The sequence below is a fragment of the Girardinichthys multiradiatus genome, chromosome 14, assembly GCF_021462225.1.
Source record: "Girardinichthys multiradiatus isolate DD_20200921_A chromosome 14, DD_fGirMul_XY1, whole genome shotgun sequence".
Taxonomy (NCBI): Eukaryota; Metazoa; Chordata; class Actinopteri; order Cyprinodontiformes; family Goodeidae; genus Girardinichthys; species Girardinichthys multiradiatus.
The window spans coordinates 25623856-25641024 of record NC_061807.1 but is presented as its reverse complement, the minus strand read 5'-3'; the positions used below and the strand labels follow the sequence as shown (position 1 = coordinate 25641024).

Here is a 17169-nt window from a genome sequence, read left to right as displayed (position 1 = left end):
TTCACATCATCAAACAAATCTAAAAGTAGCCCCATCTTTTGCTAAATATCGTTTTTTATATAAAGCTCAAGGTCAATTTCATTAGTCACACCCAGGCCTGATTACTGACGGACCAGTAAAATCAAGAATCCCTTGCAAAGAACCGTCCAACAACCTCAGTAGGCCAGAAATCTAAACAAAATTAGAACAAATAAGAAACAGTCACTGACTTCTATCAGCCTGGAAAGTGTTATAAATAAGACTGCACCATATATCACGAATATATCGTCATTGCAATATCAGTGTGTGCAATATACAAATCCAAAGGACTGTTTGGAGTGCAATAATTGTTGGCAAATATATTCCAAGTGTTACAAAAATAATTTCAATTCAAAAATATTGTATTAATCCCAAAGGGAAATTAAATGTTGTTGTAGCTTATATTTTACAGGTTTCTTCAAAGAGCCGTTGTAGATGCTGATGGCTGTGGGCAGGAAGGATCTCCTGTAGCGGTCTGTCTTACAGCAGACTTGAATAAGCTTTTGACCAAAGACCCTCGGTTGTTGTACAACAGTCTCACAAAGAAGATGCTCAGGGTTCTCCATAATGTTCTTTGTTTATGAAGAATCCTTTCTTTGCACAATCATGTCAAGCTGTTCTAGAGGAGTCCCCAGAAAAGAGCCAGCCTTCTTTTATCAGCTTGTTGAGCTTTTTTAAGTCCCTGGCTCTGATGCTGCTTCCCCAGTAGATGATTGCAGAAGAGATCACACTCTCCACAACAGACTTATAGAAGATATGCAGCATCTTGCTACAAACACTGAAGGTCTTAAGCTTCCTTAAGAAGTAGTCTGCTGTGTCCCTTCTTGTAGAGAGCGCCACAGTTGCATCCCCACTCCAGTCTGTTCTCTAGCTGAACACCGAGGTATTTATACTCCTCCACCACCTCCATTTCTCCATAAGGGAAATAGTGTTTGACCTATTCCTGTTTCTCTTAAAATCTATAATCATCTCCTTTGTTTTAGTTACATTCAAAATGATATGATTGTTTCCACACCACGCCACAAAGCGGTCCACCAGCTCCCTGTACTCAGCTTGTTGTCCAGCTGACGCCATCTGGACTTGAAGCCTTATTCTTGTTCAGTTGTCTCTTCACCTGACTTTGAGACACACAGGTGGAAGGGGGAGGCTAAGGGAGCATCAGCATCTTCTTATTTGGTTGAAGGCAAACATGTAGAAGCAGAAGGGTCCATGGCTGAGGTGGAAGATAAAACTTTTTAGGTGTGAAAGGAAAGCTGTGGGTCAAAGAAGGGTGGGATGTCTGTTGGGCTGTGAGCAGGAGAGAAGGATTTTGAGGTTGCTCTTGAACTGAACCTATTGAAGAATGTGTTTATTTCATTGGCTCTCTTCAGACATCCATCGGTCTGATCATCCTTCTGCTTGAAGCCTGTGATCTTCTTCATCCCGGACCACACATCTCTGATATTGTTTTGCTGGAGCTTGCTCTCCAGGTCCTTCCTGTACACCTCCTTGCTGTCTTATCTTGACTTAAGCTGCTTCTGTATACTCCTCAATAATCCCCTGTCTACCTCTCTGAAGGCTCGTTCTTTCTTGTTTTAAATATAGTATATGTATAGTGTGATAAATTTGAATTAATTGAACTGTTTTGTTGTTACTGGCTGTAATCTCCTGATGACAATCCTTTAAATTAGTTCTGGATTAAATGGTTTAACGATTGGCTTTTTTTTGTTGTTGTTGCTGTTGTTCCTCTTATCTCTGTAAAAACCCGCATGATATTAGCTTGTGTCGAGCGTTTCCTACTGTCATGTACATCTTGAAAACTGTTAATGAAACTTAAAATTGCTTGGTTGTTTATGTTTAAACATATTTTTACAGTATTCTCAGAATATGATGTACGGTCTGAGTCATCCTCCTGCTGTAAGCCCCTCAACATTAGACATGACATTTAACTAAAAACACACATTTTCAGGCTTCCTCTTCTTGTTTATGTCATCTCCTGTTTTCAGTAAAGTAAAAAGCTCAGTTCAGAACATGCAGTCTTTTGAGCCGTTTCCATTTCTTTACCTTTTTCCATAGAAAGAGGTCATTTTTTACTCCTGTCAAATATTGCTTCTAGTGTATAAAAGATGGCAAAATGTGTGTTTTCTTTGCCTGGCAGACTAGAATCCACAATGACAAAAAAAGCTGACTGATATGTTCCGTTTTCTCTGTTTTTATGTCTTTCTAATTTTATGAGAGCGTGCCGATATCACCAGGGCAACATAGGTGCAGGACTGATGGTGTCCATTAGTAAACATAGTCTCCTATATGTGCCACTGGCCTAAAGATCCCAATGTCTTCAACCACCTCCTTCTCTTTTTTTTCCTTTTTTCCCACCAATTATTCTTTTCTCGCCTATCATCCTCTTACCTGTCAACCATCCCCTTCTTCACCAGAAGCCTCTCCATCATTTTTTTTCTCCCTGCACTCCTCTCCCCCACTTCTTCGTCTATCCTTCTTATGGTTGTTTTTTTTATAGATAACTTTGCAGTTAAGAGGGGTTGAGACCAGCTCTCTTCCTTCTGCACTCCAATTTTTTTGCAAGGCAGCAACTGGACATGGGTTGAAAATATTGTGCATTAGGTTGCAAATGGAGAGTAGTTCAAATAAGTAATGGGCCACTAATATTACAGATGCTGTATGTATTGAGGGAATATATTATCAAATGCATTTTTTTCTTCACTTATTGTTAACTAGAATAGAGTTGCAGAAACTGAACAGCTATATTGTTTTGGGTCAAGATGTTTTGTAAAATCTTTTCAAACTTATTTATCAAACACACACTAGATTTTTTTCAATTCAGTTCAGCCAAGTTTGTTCATGTCAAGCAAATGTCATCTCAAGGCATTTTACAATTAGACTCAATCATACGCAGCTGGGCTGCACGGTGGCGCAGTTGGTAGCACTGTTGTCTTGCAGCAAGAAGGTCCTGGGTTCGATTTCCAGCCTGGGGTCTTTCTGCATGGAGTTTGCATGTTCTCCCCGTGCATGTGTGGGTTCTCACCGGGTACTCCGGCTTCCTCCCACAGTCCAAAGACATGCCTGTTAGGTTAATTGGTAACTCTAAATTGCCCTTAGGTGTATGAGTGTGTGCGTGGTTGTTTGTGTGTTGCCCTGCGATGGACTGGCGACCTGTCCAGGGTTTACCCCGCCTCTCGCCCATAGACTGCTGGAGATAGGCACCAGCTCCCCCGCGACCCACTATGGAATAAGCGGTAGAAAATGTCTGACTGACATACGCATTTATCTAAAATCCAATTAATTTCAATATAATCCTATAATTAAGTCTGATTTAGATTCAGTTGTGTACAGATGTTTGTGAAAATGTATTGATCTAAAGAAGCTCAGCTGATTGGATCAAGTTGTTGACTTTGCTGCAACCTCTTAACAGCAAGCATGTGGCGACAGTGGAGAGGAACCGCTCCACTTTAACAGGACAAGGCAGCCATGTGCCTGGACCACCTTTGAAGTGACAGGGCAGGAATCAGATATAGAGGAAAAACACAGAAGCTTTCAGTAAGGAGTAGTTTTTATGGAAAATAAAATTTCACAGTAGGAATTAGTTAAGATGAACCACTCGACATGTATGTGTGTGCGACACGAATGCATCTGTGGAGGAGCCATGATAAGATTCAGTTTTTGGATAAAATCTAGAGGGTTCGATTTTTATATGTTTGAATCAGAAAAATTTGATCAATTCGATGAAAGGTGAAACTGTTTGTCGGTTAGCTCTTATAAGACTCTTTTCCTGCTGCCATAAGTGCTATACAGTGGCATTATTTTGTCAGTGGGAACTCCTACTGTTTGGGAAGAGAACTGCAGTGAGTTATCCAAAACTTTAAACGTTTGAAGAGATTTTTAGGACCTTGGAGCTTTGTTTACTTCATGCTGATCATGTGGATCAACTGAAGTATTGTTTTAGTCTCTTTATTTATATTCTTGCCATACCTAAGCTGTTTTTACACTTATAATACTTATACTAATTAGATTAGTTTATGAATCCTGTACATGTCAACAAGTTTACTTTGCCTTCTTTAAAAATGTTAACTTATTTTAAAATGTTCCTTGTCTAGAAAACAATTTTTTTATCCTCACAGTTGAGCTACTAAAAGACTTAGAAGTACATCTATTGCATGGCAGATCTGTCATATTCTGCTGAAGCTCATTGTACAGGAATAATAATACAGGTAGTTGTGTAATAATACATGTCTTTGTAATAAAATATATATATTTTTTTATTAAATAACAGTTTTTCTCATTCAGTTGCCTTATAAAACAATCATATTGTATCTTAATGGACCAAATATTCTTATATTATGTGTAATTAAAACATTAAATCTAATTGAATTGTGTTTGAGTGGTGATTCAAATTATGACATCGCTGTTTGCTGCTCATCTATTTGTAATGTATTAGATCATTGGCAGCTTATTAAGATACATACCGATTATAATGCAGATATCTCCAACCCTATTACACAGACTTAATACCAGCAGGAGCTCTGTTGTTTGTTTATGGATAAAAAAACACAGTTAAACTGCTAAGTGCTGAGCTAGAAGTAAAATCTATGAGATAAAAAAAACATAGCCGATGGCACCAATTCACAGCAAATGTCATCTCAAGGCACTTAACCAAGACAAACCAATTTATATACAAAAAAATAAAATCAGAACAATCCAATACTAGTTGTGATACAGTGCTGTCATCCCTGATCTACCCCACGACTGTAGAATCATCTGAGTATTTCTGCAGATGACAGGAGTCTATCTTGCACTGGAAGTCTGAGGTGTACAGAGTTAAGAGGAATGGTGAGAGTACAGTCCTCTGTGGTGTTCCTGTGCTGCTGACTTCCTGGTTAGACTCACAACCCTTCAGTCTCACAAACTGTGGTCTGTTTGTCAGGTAGTCTCTCATACAGGAGATTGTTGAGGCCTCCATCTGAGTCTTCTGGAGTTTCTGACCAAGCAAATCAGGTTGAATTGTGTTTAATGCACATCAAAGAACATGATTCTCACAATGCTGCTGGCTTTGTCCAGATGACAGTGGGTTTGTTGAAGGTGTATTGATGTCATCTTCAACTCCAGCTCCACAGCAATATGCAAACTGCAGGGGGTCCTGAAAGTTGCATGCTTGCTTACTCAGGTGGGCCAACAGGAGTCTCTCTAGGACCGTCATTACATGAGTTGGCAGGGCCATAGGTCTATAGTCATTGAGGACTGAACTTAAAGTTTTCTTTGGTGCCAGAACAAGGCCGGAGGTCTTCCACAACACTGGGACCTTCTCCTGGGTCAGGCTAAGGTTGAAGAGGTGCACTGCAGGCCAATTTCTCTTTAAAATGAAGTTTTGTATCTAAAGAAGCCCAACCGATTGCATCGAGCTATTGACTTTGCAAAAATCCCTCATACTCAACATGCATTTGAAAAAGAATGGTTCTCTTTTGTCAAAAAGAAATCTCAACGAGTACCACTGTTGGTTTCAGCCGTCATTTGATGCAGGCTTTTTAGGGTTTGTGAAATCAAAAAAGTCAACAATTGGATGTTAAGAAGTAAAAAAAAAACAAAAAAAAAAACCCCAAAACATTATTTGAAGCATATTTATGAATAAATGAAGCTAAAGAGAGATGCTCTGTGTCAGCAGGACAATCTATTGGATGGAAAACAATACATATAGACATTGGTAGCAATATCTCCTTAATTAATAAATTTGTCGATGAGAGAAACGACATTAAAAACAGAAAGATGGCTCCAAGTACATCATCAGTTCATGAATGGTAAAAATTAGGGCAGATACAGAGCAGATAAAAAGAGAATAATTCACAATAAAATAGTTTGTGGTTTTAAAAAATTTAAAAATATACCATCCAGACAACTCTGGTGGAGACGTTTTGTACACCATTGATCTTTAAAGAGAGAACATGAAGTTACTGGCAGCAATGCCTCAGCCAATGGACGGCTCCAGGAAAGTAAGACTGCTAAACAGAGAAACACTGTGCTAGATGCAACTTTTATGGGAAAATACTGAAGAGAAAAAGCTGTTAACAGAAAGATCTGCTTCTTAGAAGCACCGGCAAACTTGAGGTGAGAGAAGAATGTGCTCTGTTAGAAAAACACAGAGCTATTTCTTTCACTTAATATGAAGTTTTGAATTTTAAGGACTTTATATCATTAGCCTAATGATATGTAAGAAGGAAACTTTAAATTGTTTTCTTAATTCAACAGTGAACCAATGAGGAGACGCTACAATTGGGGAAATGTTTTTTCGCTGCACCATTTTGGATCAACTGATTGTTTCTTGATAATAAAAGTAACACAGTAGTCTAGCTTGTAACAAATGGATGGACTAGATTTTCTGAGTCACTCGAGATATTTGTAGTTTAAGCAGTACTGCACAGGTGAAAAGAACGGTGTGTTGCGTCATCAATTGCTCGCTTATAAGCAAGGTTTCCATGTTCATTTTGGGAGAGCAAGGATTCATTTAAACTTGATACGTTTTTTTTTTTTTTTTACAGTTTTTGCACACACCCTGCATAAGCTCTGTGCTCCATACACTGTGAGAAAAAGAAATGCTAATTTCACAAATAGGTTTTCTGTAATTAGTATGGAAAGGTAATTGCAGCGGATGTGCAATTAGCATTATGTAAAGTGCTTTCCCCCAGACGTAGGGGCCAATCAGTTTGCCCCTTTTACCTTCTCTGTTCTGTAAATGATTCTGGAGATGCTCAGCACCAAACACCAGAGAACTTCCTGCTCTCCCTTCCCCTCCAACGAGTGCGATTCACAAACCTGAATCGGTTGGGGTCACATGCTTTGCGGTTAAAGAGGGTTCAGGAAGCTTTTTTTCTTGCTTCTCCTTTTCATTTGCCTGTGAATATGAACGGAGAGAAGAGGGAAATCACTGTCATAGCAGCCGCTGCAGCACAAAGCCTCCTGATTGCATTCTGGACTCTGACACGCTTTTTTTTCCTACAGGGAAAGCAAATGTTCCTGCACAGCATGACTGACTCATTGCCTGATTTTCCTCTCTCTACCCTCGCTGCTCATACTTTTTAAATTCAGCTTTAGTTCTCTTCTTTTTTCCGTTTATCTTCATGACTCCAATTTTTCATCATGATTGATTAATACTGTTGTCAGTGGTTGCTGTATAAAAAAATAATGAAAAGTTGCTTCTGAAAGGTCACGCTGTGTAACACTTCTGATATGTCATTTTTCTTTCCAGGTTCAAGACTTCAGAACAACATCGTATCACAACTTTTCCAACTACTGGACAGCAATAAAGATGGCAGGCAAGTCAAAAACTGCCCTCCTTGTGAAATTATGAAGAAAATGTTTTTTACCCCATGTTTTAGGAAACTGAGTTCAGTTTCACTTGCCACATTAAGGTCTGATTACTACCTGACCTGTAGAGTCCAGCAATCATCTAAATAGAAACTGTGTGACAACATGAAGGCTAAAAAGCGTAAAAAAGCAGTACATTATGGTCACATCTAAAGAAATATACGAATCGATCTGGGACAGCTCAGGAACCTTGGCGATCGAAGTTTAAAACCTTTATAGTCTTCCTAACTGATTTTTTTATGATTTTAGATATGACAACAAGCATTTAAATCCCAAGGAAAGTTCTGTAGAAATATAGTACAATGGGACACGGTGGTGGCGCAGAGGTAAAACACGCGACCCATATTAAGAGGATTCAGTCCTTGACGCAGCTATTGCGGGTTCGTCCCGGCCCAAATGACCTTTGCTGCATGTCATCCCCTCTCTCCACCCCTTTCCTATAAGCTTACTATTGAAAGAAATTTGAAAAAATAAAGGCCACAAGTGCCAGAAAAAAAATCAAAGAACATTTAAAAAGAAATATTGTACAATATTTTTGGTAGCAATGTGCTGGTGAACATTTTTACACATAAGGGATCCACTGATTCAGTCGGTCTGAATGCCACAGGTGGTATTTTCACTGTAGTCGGTGGAAAAAGGCTTTTTTATTTCATTTACTTCGCTCTGAAATACCACACTAAATACATTAAACATGTTTGCTTTTTATCTTGTGATGTGTTGTTTGTTTGTAATGGGATGAATACTGGGGGGTATGAAAGGATTATCAAGGTTGAACATTTTCAATTTTGTTTCAGTGATACCTTTTTGCTACCTATTTATCTACTTCTCTTCAGCATTGTTTCCAAAGTTTAACTTGCATACGACTGATAATACAGTAAACTGTGCAGAAAGCTGCAAAAAGCTGTGCAGCATTCAAAGGGCTGTTTCCTCTGCGAGGTTAAAAAGGTTGTTTTTGTAAATATCAGATAGGGTACATATTTAACTCTTTTAATTCTCAAAGTCATTTAAGTCTAGTAATGGACCAAAGTAAAACAAAATCAATGTTTAAAGAAAAACCCTTCAAATACCACGGAAATTTGTTTCTCATTGTTATCCAATATTGGCCGCTGTTTCTTTTTTCTAGGTGATACAATATTTGGTCAAAAGAATTGAACCACCCCACCTAATTATTGAATTATTCTGTTTCAATCACACCTACAGGCATGCAGACTGCTTGTACAAACGTTTATGAAAGAATCGGTCACTCCCAGGAGCTCAGTGAATTTCAGTGTTGTATCATGATGGGATGCAACCTGAGATGTAAGTTTAATCACTGTTTAGCATTCTATAGTATGAACAGTATCTCAGCTACTTAAAATCCCAGAGCGAGTTCAGTGGAAGCTGACGGGCCCAGTGTACAGAGGTCTCCAACTGTCTGCATAGTCAAGACCCCCAACCTTCAACCTTTGTTCCCTGGAGTTTTGAATTAGGCCTGTCTGTCTGACAATGCTATGAACGAGTCTGTATTTGTGTTTGGTGGAGGGGGGTACCATGGTGTGGTGCTGTATTTCATGATTGCGCCCAAGTTACAGTGAGAGAAAATCTTAATGCGGCATCAATGTAAAACATTTTGGGGATGGAACCTTCCAAGTAGCAAGATCTATAAAGATCCGTAATGATATAGATGAACGAGTGTGATGTGGCGACCTGTGACTGGCCTGCACAGTGCCCTGCCCTCTGTTTGACAGAGCAGACTTGTTATGAATTAATATGAATTAATATCTGCTAAGGAGTGCCAAACTCGTTATTTAACCTATGTTGTAGGAATACGATGTAAATACAGTTTATGTTTGTGTGTAAAGAAAAGCATCACAAACTTTTGGCAATAGTTTATATAGATTGAGCAACCTAATTTAACCAAAACTTTACTCTTAAATCAAGCAGCAGCAAAGAGTATTGTTTTGTCTATAAGCTGAGATGCTATCAAAAATCAGTTTATACTCGCACTTTTATAGAGGAGGTCCGACATGTTAAACTGCTGTAAATTAATCTCCACTTATTATTCCTGTTTACAAACAAGCTCTTGTTCACACTGCAGCACAGCTAGCTGCTACAGTAAGTTAGAAATGCAGGGATTTAAAACTGTTGTGATTATAAATATGAATATATTATTTGATATTTAATATTAATACTTTTAATATTTTATTAGATAATATTTCGGTCTGTTAAGGATTGTCCTGTGAACACCAGCCCAATAAGGCGGTGGTATTAGGATAAAATTAAAAAGGGATGAGCCAAGCTCTGGCATTATTGAACAGCAAAACTCTGTACACACACAGAATGAATTCACACAATTTCTTAAAATACAAGAATTATTAACCAAAATAAGTCAACTCAAAGTCAAATATATTTCAATCAACAAACTCTTTACTATGCTAAAACAACGCGAATCGACTACCTCTGCGCTCCACTAACCAGCCTGAGATCACGTGATGCCAAGTCGTTGATGTAAATTCGTATTCTCATAGAAAAGAAATCGTATTCACAAACTGTTATAGCATATTGTATTCATAAAGAATAAACCACAACTGTAAACTTGAACTTTGTGTTTGTAATTTCTTGAAGCTGTAACATTTTATTTTGTATTCTTATAGAGAAAATATACAATACCTCTTTTGGATTTTACTTATGCACAACTATTGACTAATATGCACACATTTTCGTCTTTACGTACATATTGTTTTTGACAGCGTTCTTACCCTATAACTAATGGGCTATGTACAATATAAACAAGTTGATCAAAGATGGTTGAAAACCATGACCAAAAGAGTGATGCAACAATACCATCCAATGTTATTTATGTTTGAGAACCAAGGATTATCTTGAAGAATCTGGAAGTGAAGTTAAGTTAGTCATGGAACCAACTTAGACAACCATTCACAATGCAAGATCAGAGAAAACATTATTTTAATAAAAAGCAAAGAATGATTTGCTGAATAAAACCAAACTTGGATGATTAATTCTCAATGGTGTTTAATTAGCTGCGTTTATTTATTAAAATAATATTTAAAGAAATATTAAGGAAATAGTAAAATATTTAGGGAAATATTATTCTGAATAAGAACCAAACCTTTTGGATAAGACCTTTTGGGTCTTAATTAGTTATCACGTTTAGTAAAATAATATTTAAGAAAATATTATTTCCTAGATTGGAACTAACAACCTTTCTGAGTAAATCATCTTCAGCTAACACATAAAGTGGGCGAGCATGTGTTCTTAGTCGTTAGCGCTTGAGGCTACAAAAGAAGCTTATAGCTGGTTACCAGAATCAAACACATATACTACTAATAAAAGGGTTGAAATGCATAAGTGTGGATGGCGCATTATAGCCGATCTTCTGTGTTTAAAAACCAACCTTTAAATAAAGTTTGTCTTAACTTTAAAACACAACACAGAACACATCATTAGCATAGTTTCTCAACAAAAAACAAAAGCAAAAGTCATTAAACGAGCATTATTTAGATTATTTAACTCTAAACTAATCTTCTCTGCCCAAACACTACCTCTTACATGACTGTTGAGGAAAAACATCTAAGTGTGGGTAAACAAAGGGTTCACTTGCAGTTAACCTCTACAGCTGTGGGGAATGGTTTTTAGCTGGACCGGCCGAACCATACGACAAAGGTACGTTCGGCTCCTTGACTGGCCGCGATGCGGCGGGGTAGCGCTCTCTACCTGGACGTACACACAGGAAGGCGTGTGATGCGGTCCCTGCCTTCTTTTCCAGGCCGTGGGTAATCCGCTTCAATTAGCGTTGTTTCTGGAGCCCTCAGAAGAAAAGTCAAGTTAAGCTTGTCTCATTACACCCTTTATATGAATGAATGCTGGATACTCGAACAGCAAATCATCACTTAACTTTGTTGCATGTGATCGCGTGATTGTATGACACTCTTGGATCCAGTTTGAAGAGTTATGTTTACTTGCCAGCAAAGAGACATACTTCATTGGTGCCGCTCCTGTCCGTTTTCTTCTGGAATTCGCATGGAAAGAGATCTGTTTGTTGGAACGCAGGGTTTATATTCAAACAGTGACGTCACGGGAAGTCCGCTCTCCTTCTGTTCCTGGCTGTGCTAAAAGTAGGTTACTGTTATTTATTTTCAAAATTCCAGAAAAGATCAAACTGGCCTTTTAAATGTTGTAATCCATCGGTTGGACCCAACAACTCCAATAAGTCATTTAGTCGATTTTAGACCAGCAGGAAATCATAGCAAGTTATCCAATAACCTGGACACTGCATTCCTGCAGTTGGATGTTTCTCAGCCTCTTTTGCCTCCCTTCACAGGGAAGCAAACACATTCCTAAATCGAAATATCTACAAATGTTATACATTGCATTCAGCTATTGTCTCAGTCTGTCAGCCAGTGGACTTAGAGAGCTGGCCATCAATATGCACTACATGTCTGGATTTTGTTTTCAATACACTGCATTACCATTTAGTCTCTCCAGCTCTAAGTGTCAACCTTCATTTAGTTGCTTCTCTGATAAATGCAATGTCACAAATTATACCTAATGTTTGCAGTTGCCAGGCAATTTGCTTCCTTGATTAGCATGCGCGCTGCATGCCTTTTATGTTGTACAAAAAAAAAAGTTATTTGTCTGGCTTTGTCCCTGATGACACTTAACTAAACGTTCCTCAATTCTTAATCTGCTTCATTGGAATTGCTAATTATGTTTAATGCAGATTCACAGATAATTATTCTCTCATTTATACTGTGAACTAATCTCATTTTTGTGTCCATTTAGTCACCAATAATTGCTTCATGACAAAGACGGCAACTATTTATTTTCATAAAGTTGTGAGCACATTTTAAATCGTATAAAGAATTTCTATAAAACATACTTATTATAACCAATAATACATTTTAATATACATGAACACAATATAAATAAGTAATTCAGATCTTGAACAGGTGATTTTAAATAGCCCATCTGAAAACTTCCTAAAAAGATAGTTCAGAATTTATGAAGTGGGATTCGTGGAAGCATAATGGAATAGTATCTATAAGCTATTAACAGATATGGCATGCTCTGGCCCACACCCTCATTTAGTTTACATGTCACCAAACATCAATGTTCCTTCTTATAGCTAATAGGCCAAATTTAAAAGGGCTTCCCAATACTTTTTTGAGCTGAACCTGGCCCCAGGAGACACCAAACACTCCCGGCTGAGTTCTCTCTATGTGCTTTGCTCCAGTCCTGGTGAGGTTCATCTATGATTGTTGGCTGCTATTATTGACATTGTTAAACAGCTCTCAGTCTAACCCCTTTCCTGAGACCCTACCAGAATTGTAGGGATAGCCCCCAGGATCATAGGAGTATTTAAACCTCTCTATAAGGTGATCCTTTAGATGGACTCAGAGCTTCCTCTGCAGGGTGGCTTGATTGTTAGAGATGGGATGAGGAGCTCCATCATCTGAGTGACACTTGAAGTACAGCAACGACAACTCCACACTGGAAGCAGTCGGTTTAAGTGGTTTGGGAATCTGATCAAGATGCCTCCATTTGGAGGTTTTCTGGGCTCATCCGTTGAGGAGCCTCGAGGGCAGTACCAAAACACGATGTAGGGACTGTTTTATCCTTTTGGCCTGGAAATTCTTTGGGATCTCACAGAATGAACTGCGGAAAACATTGATGGATGGACAAAATAATAAATATGAAAGACAATCCACTTTTAAAGCTACCATGGGCTTTCAGCTATGTGTTGATAAACAGTTTAGCCCAGACTTATTCATACGCCTGGCAGATTTAGATTTTCATTCAATCAAAAATCTTGTTTATGATAGGAGATGAAATGGCCATTTCTAAAAAAAAATAAAACAATCTAAAATGAATATAAATTCTGAGAAAAATTATTTAGATCTTTTATTTACCTTTTAATAAAATAATAACATGTAGAAATTTTTTTAAACCCTTCTCAATAATCTGTGGAACAATCTTGTTTTGCATTATAATAGTCAAACTCCACTTACATTTGCAGACCAGGATTTTGCATGTTTCCACTGGTATTTTGATGGTTTATCTTTGATAAGTTTTTGTAGTTTGAAAGGCTCCTTAAACTACCCTAATCTTTAGCCCCCACCATAAATTCTTCATCAGATTCAAGTTGGGAGGCTGGCTGAGCCTCTCCAAAATATTAATATTACTTCCAACATGTGTCTTTCATCCTAAGATGCATGATGGTCAAACTAAAAGATTACTTTAAATCTAAAACTGCGAGGGACTCTGTGATTACCTGCAGATGTGGCTCAGAAGCTTAACAGCCATGAAATTATTTAAACCCACCCATGCCACTTGTTCATACATAACACACAACCAAGTGTGAAAAATAAGTCTATATCCTGATAAAGTGTCTTCTAAACGAGGGTTGATAACTATTTGATCTCAGCTTGGATGCAGAGAAAAATGTTTGTAGCGGACAGATAAGCCAGCAGCTTGTCACGGCGGGGACCAAAACAAATTTCTGTCCAAAAGCATCTCTAGGCTCCAAAAAGTTTTGCACTATTGTCAATTTTCAATCAATAGGTACTTATAAAGAACTCTCTGGTTATTTATGCAGCAGATTTACTCCAATGCTAATGATTTTCCATGTGTATCAGGGCTGCACAGTATGTTGAGAATTTGTCATTGCCATGTAAGTGTGCACAGTATCGTTACACTGAGATATACTATTTCAACTAAGTTGTTTTGTTTCCAAAAAAATATGTTTTTTCAAATTTTCAATAAAACCGTGTTATGGGATTCTATATAATTTATTTCTTTTTTTCAGTATTCAAGCTTTTTACTATCTGGGTTCTACGTTTGCACTGAACTTATTCCACGTTACAGCATATTTTCCTGATTTTGTGAGGTCCTAATGTGTCCGGTTTTACAGAACAGAATGTATCAAACATACCTGTGCAGTGTACATTTCTGATGGAAAGTAACACAGTTTTAAAAATAAAAAAAAATGTGTGCTCAGTTGGTAATTATTTTTAACAATGTATGACAATATACCAAACATTTACTCTGCCGCATATGTTTAACAAATTCTGTTTTGCAATGCTTTTAACTTGTACCAGAAACAGGCTACAGACTGACACAGCTTTTAGTGTACAGGGCCATGGACAGTTATGTAAACAATCCCTGAATGCAAAAAAGACTGTGGTTTAAATGTTTATGAAATAGTTTTGAACTGCAAAGGAAATGATTAGATAGTTGTTTTAAGATGTTAGAAATCTGCTTGTCTCTGATTAGCCATTGGCCTGTCGGTAGTGCCTGAATTTTCTACCTATTGTTAAACAAAGGTTCTCGTACTTGTCGTCTTCCGCTTATCCGGGACCGGGTTGCGGGGGCAGCAGACTCAGCAGAGACACACAGACGTCTCTCTCCACAGACACCATTATTTTATTTTATTGGTTATGGTTTTCAATTATTTTATTGGCTCCCTTGTTCCTTTATTTGTACATGGTGCATTAGTTTTCTTTTTTCCTTCATTTGCTTGGTAGTTTTAGTTGAATTGTTCTAGCCTAGTAAAGAGTTTGTTAATTGAAAACTTTTTAACTTGGGGTTGAACTGTTTCTGTTAAATTCTTTTATTTTTAGGAGAAGGTGTGATGAATTTATCATATATGTGTGCAGAGTTTGCTGTTTGAGAATGTCAGTGCTCGAATCACTCTTTCATCTTGTTCTAATTCCACCACCATATTTTGCTGGCATTTACAAGACAAAACTTGATAAGACCGCATGTTATATGATTAAATATTAAATAACAAGCATATTATTTCACAACATGTATATTTTTTTTCTAATTTCATGTCACTGAATTAGACTACTTTGTGCAGATCAATGTAACAAAATAGGTAAAGAGCCAAGGGGGTGAATACTTTTGCAAGGCACTGTACTTTTATCAATCGGTCTGTCTATCCACTATGTCTTTATTGAACTGTCCATCCCTCCTTCCTTTAAATTTAGATTTTAAAACAGGGCTAAAAACTGAGAAATCTGAATCTGGAAACCCATTTTGACTTGTAAAATGTGTAGGAACCCAAAATATAGGGAAAAGACTCCCCCAAACATTGGTCACAAATGTAGATTCTGGCCTTTCTTATAATCATTTCATCCTAAACCTTTCCATGCAGCACACACAAGCACAACCCACTGTGCCAGCTGGCAGGCAGTTGGCAGCCCAGTGCAGGATTAACTGGTACTAGTATGCTGGACTATAAATAGAGTCTACCAACTGCTTCAGGAAATGAACCATGATGGAGCCTCCCAAAGGCCCATGAACAGGATGTGCTTTTTATCCTCTCCCTCTCTGCATGGATTTATCACTGCGTGCATCTGCGAGTTCTATAATATTCATTACCAACTTTTTCAGGGAAGCCTACAAAAGGGTGTGCATCGCAAAACACCTGCTCTTATGCTGCAGTTGTCTATATATGTGTATAAATGCCCGGCGTGATTGGAGCCATAGCCAATTTACCTCACACCGGATTTTCAGAGCCGTTGTTGTGCAGCCTCTGTGCTGCTCTCACAGTGGTGAAAGCCATTGTTTCTCTCCAGCACTTACCCTGAGCATTGATCTACTGTAGGCTGAACAGACTATTCGCTTTGTATGTTTGCCTGTTCTTCCACTTTTGATGTGCTCCCGGGATTGATTCTGGCTATGCAGTCATTATCTGAGCTCAGAGGGGGCAGTTTAGATGCAACCTCTAGAAGGAGGACACAAGCATGGGAAAATAGTTGAAGACAAGAGTTCAGTGTTGTGGGAAAAAGGGATGTCATATATATATGACATATGTCATATATATATATACATATATATATATATATATATATATATATATATATATATATATATATATATATATATATATATATATATACAATCTCACTAGATCAAACAAGGTTGAAATTTTTCAGTGGAATTAGATATGAACAAGCTGTTTGTCTCAGTATAACTGGGTATGAGCTTGAAATGTTCAACACATTCTGATGAAATCAACTAAACAGTTTTAATGGAATATTTATATGATTCTTTTTTTAACCCTCTCAGTATATCAGTGGATGAGATCAAGGCTCAAGTGGTGCTTGTCCATGATGAGAAGCGGGTTCTCTCTGAGGATGAAGCACTGGTGAGTTATTAATAAAGTTCAATAACAGTTTTCTTCAAGATGTTTGAAGGTTCTTAAATGTAGGCTCCACTGTTTACATTTTTGGTTATTCTTTGAGTGGGCTGTTTTTAATTTAGGTTGTACTGGCATTTTTTTCCATGGTAGTTTGACATTTTATTTGAATGTTTTTTCCCCTTTTAAATGATTTGTTAATAACATTTCAGATGACAGATTCAAGACTGTAGGTAATCTTTATCCGTTTTTGCTGCTGTGCTTATAGCCATTTTTACGCATTTTATTAAGAAAAACTTTTTAATATCTGTTAACTGTGAATGTGGTGAGAAGGAGTTGGGAAGCAATAAAACCCAAACAAAATATACTACTTCAATGTATATATAGTATTCCCCATTGGCATTGATTTTTCTCCCATTTTCCTTTAGCGAGCTGCACATAAAGCTGCAAGACCTCTTTTAATGATGACACTGTTTATGCTAGAGCAGCCACTAATAGCCTATTAATTTATTTTTCATTTATTTAACGACAAGTTTCTTATATTGGTTGATCTAAAAGACAATATTTCCTTTAAAAATCAAAACAACTTCATTTGAACATATTTTTTACCAACCAGATGTAATGGTTGGTAAAACCAACCATACCACAAAAAACTTGAA

General features: G+C 37.5%; 1 protein-coding gene across 1 annotated transcript in view; it reads left to right on the top strand.

The window, feature by feature from the left end:
• LOC124880495 (glucosidase 2 subunit beta-like) overlaps positions 1–17169 on the top strand; it is a 234250-nt gene that overhangs the window by 23405 nt on the left and 193676 nt on the right. The window contains exons 7-8 of the mRNA XM_047385643.1: positions 7250–7316; positions 16441–16519. Coding sequence (XP_047241599.1) covers positions 7250–7316; positions 16441–16519 — 146 coding nt within the window. The remainder of the gene's footprint in view (positions 1–7249; positions 7317–16440; positions 16520–17169) is intronic.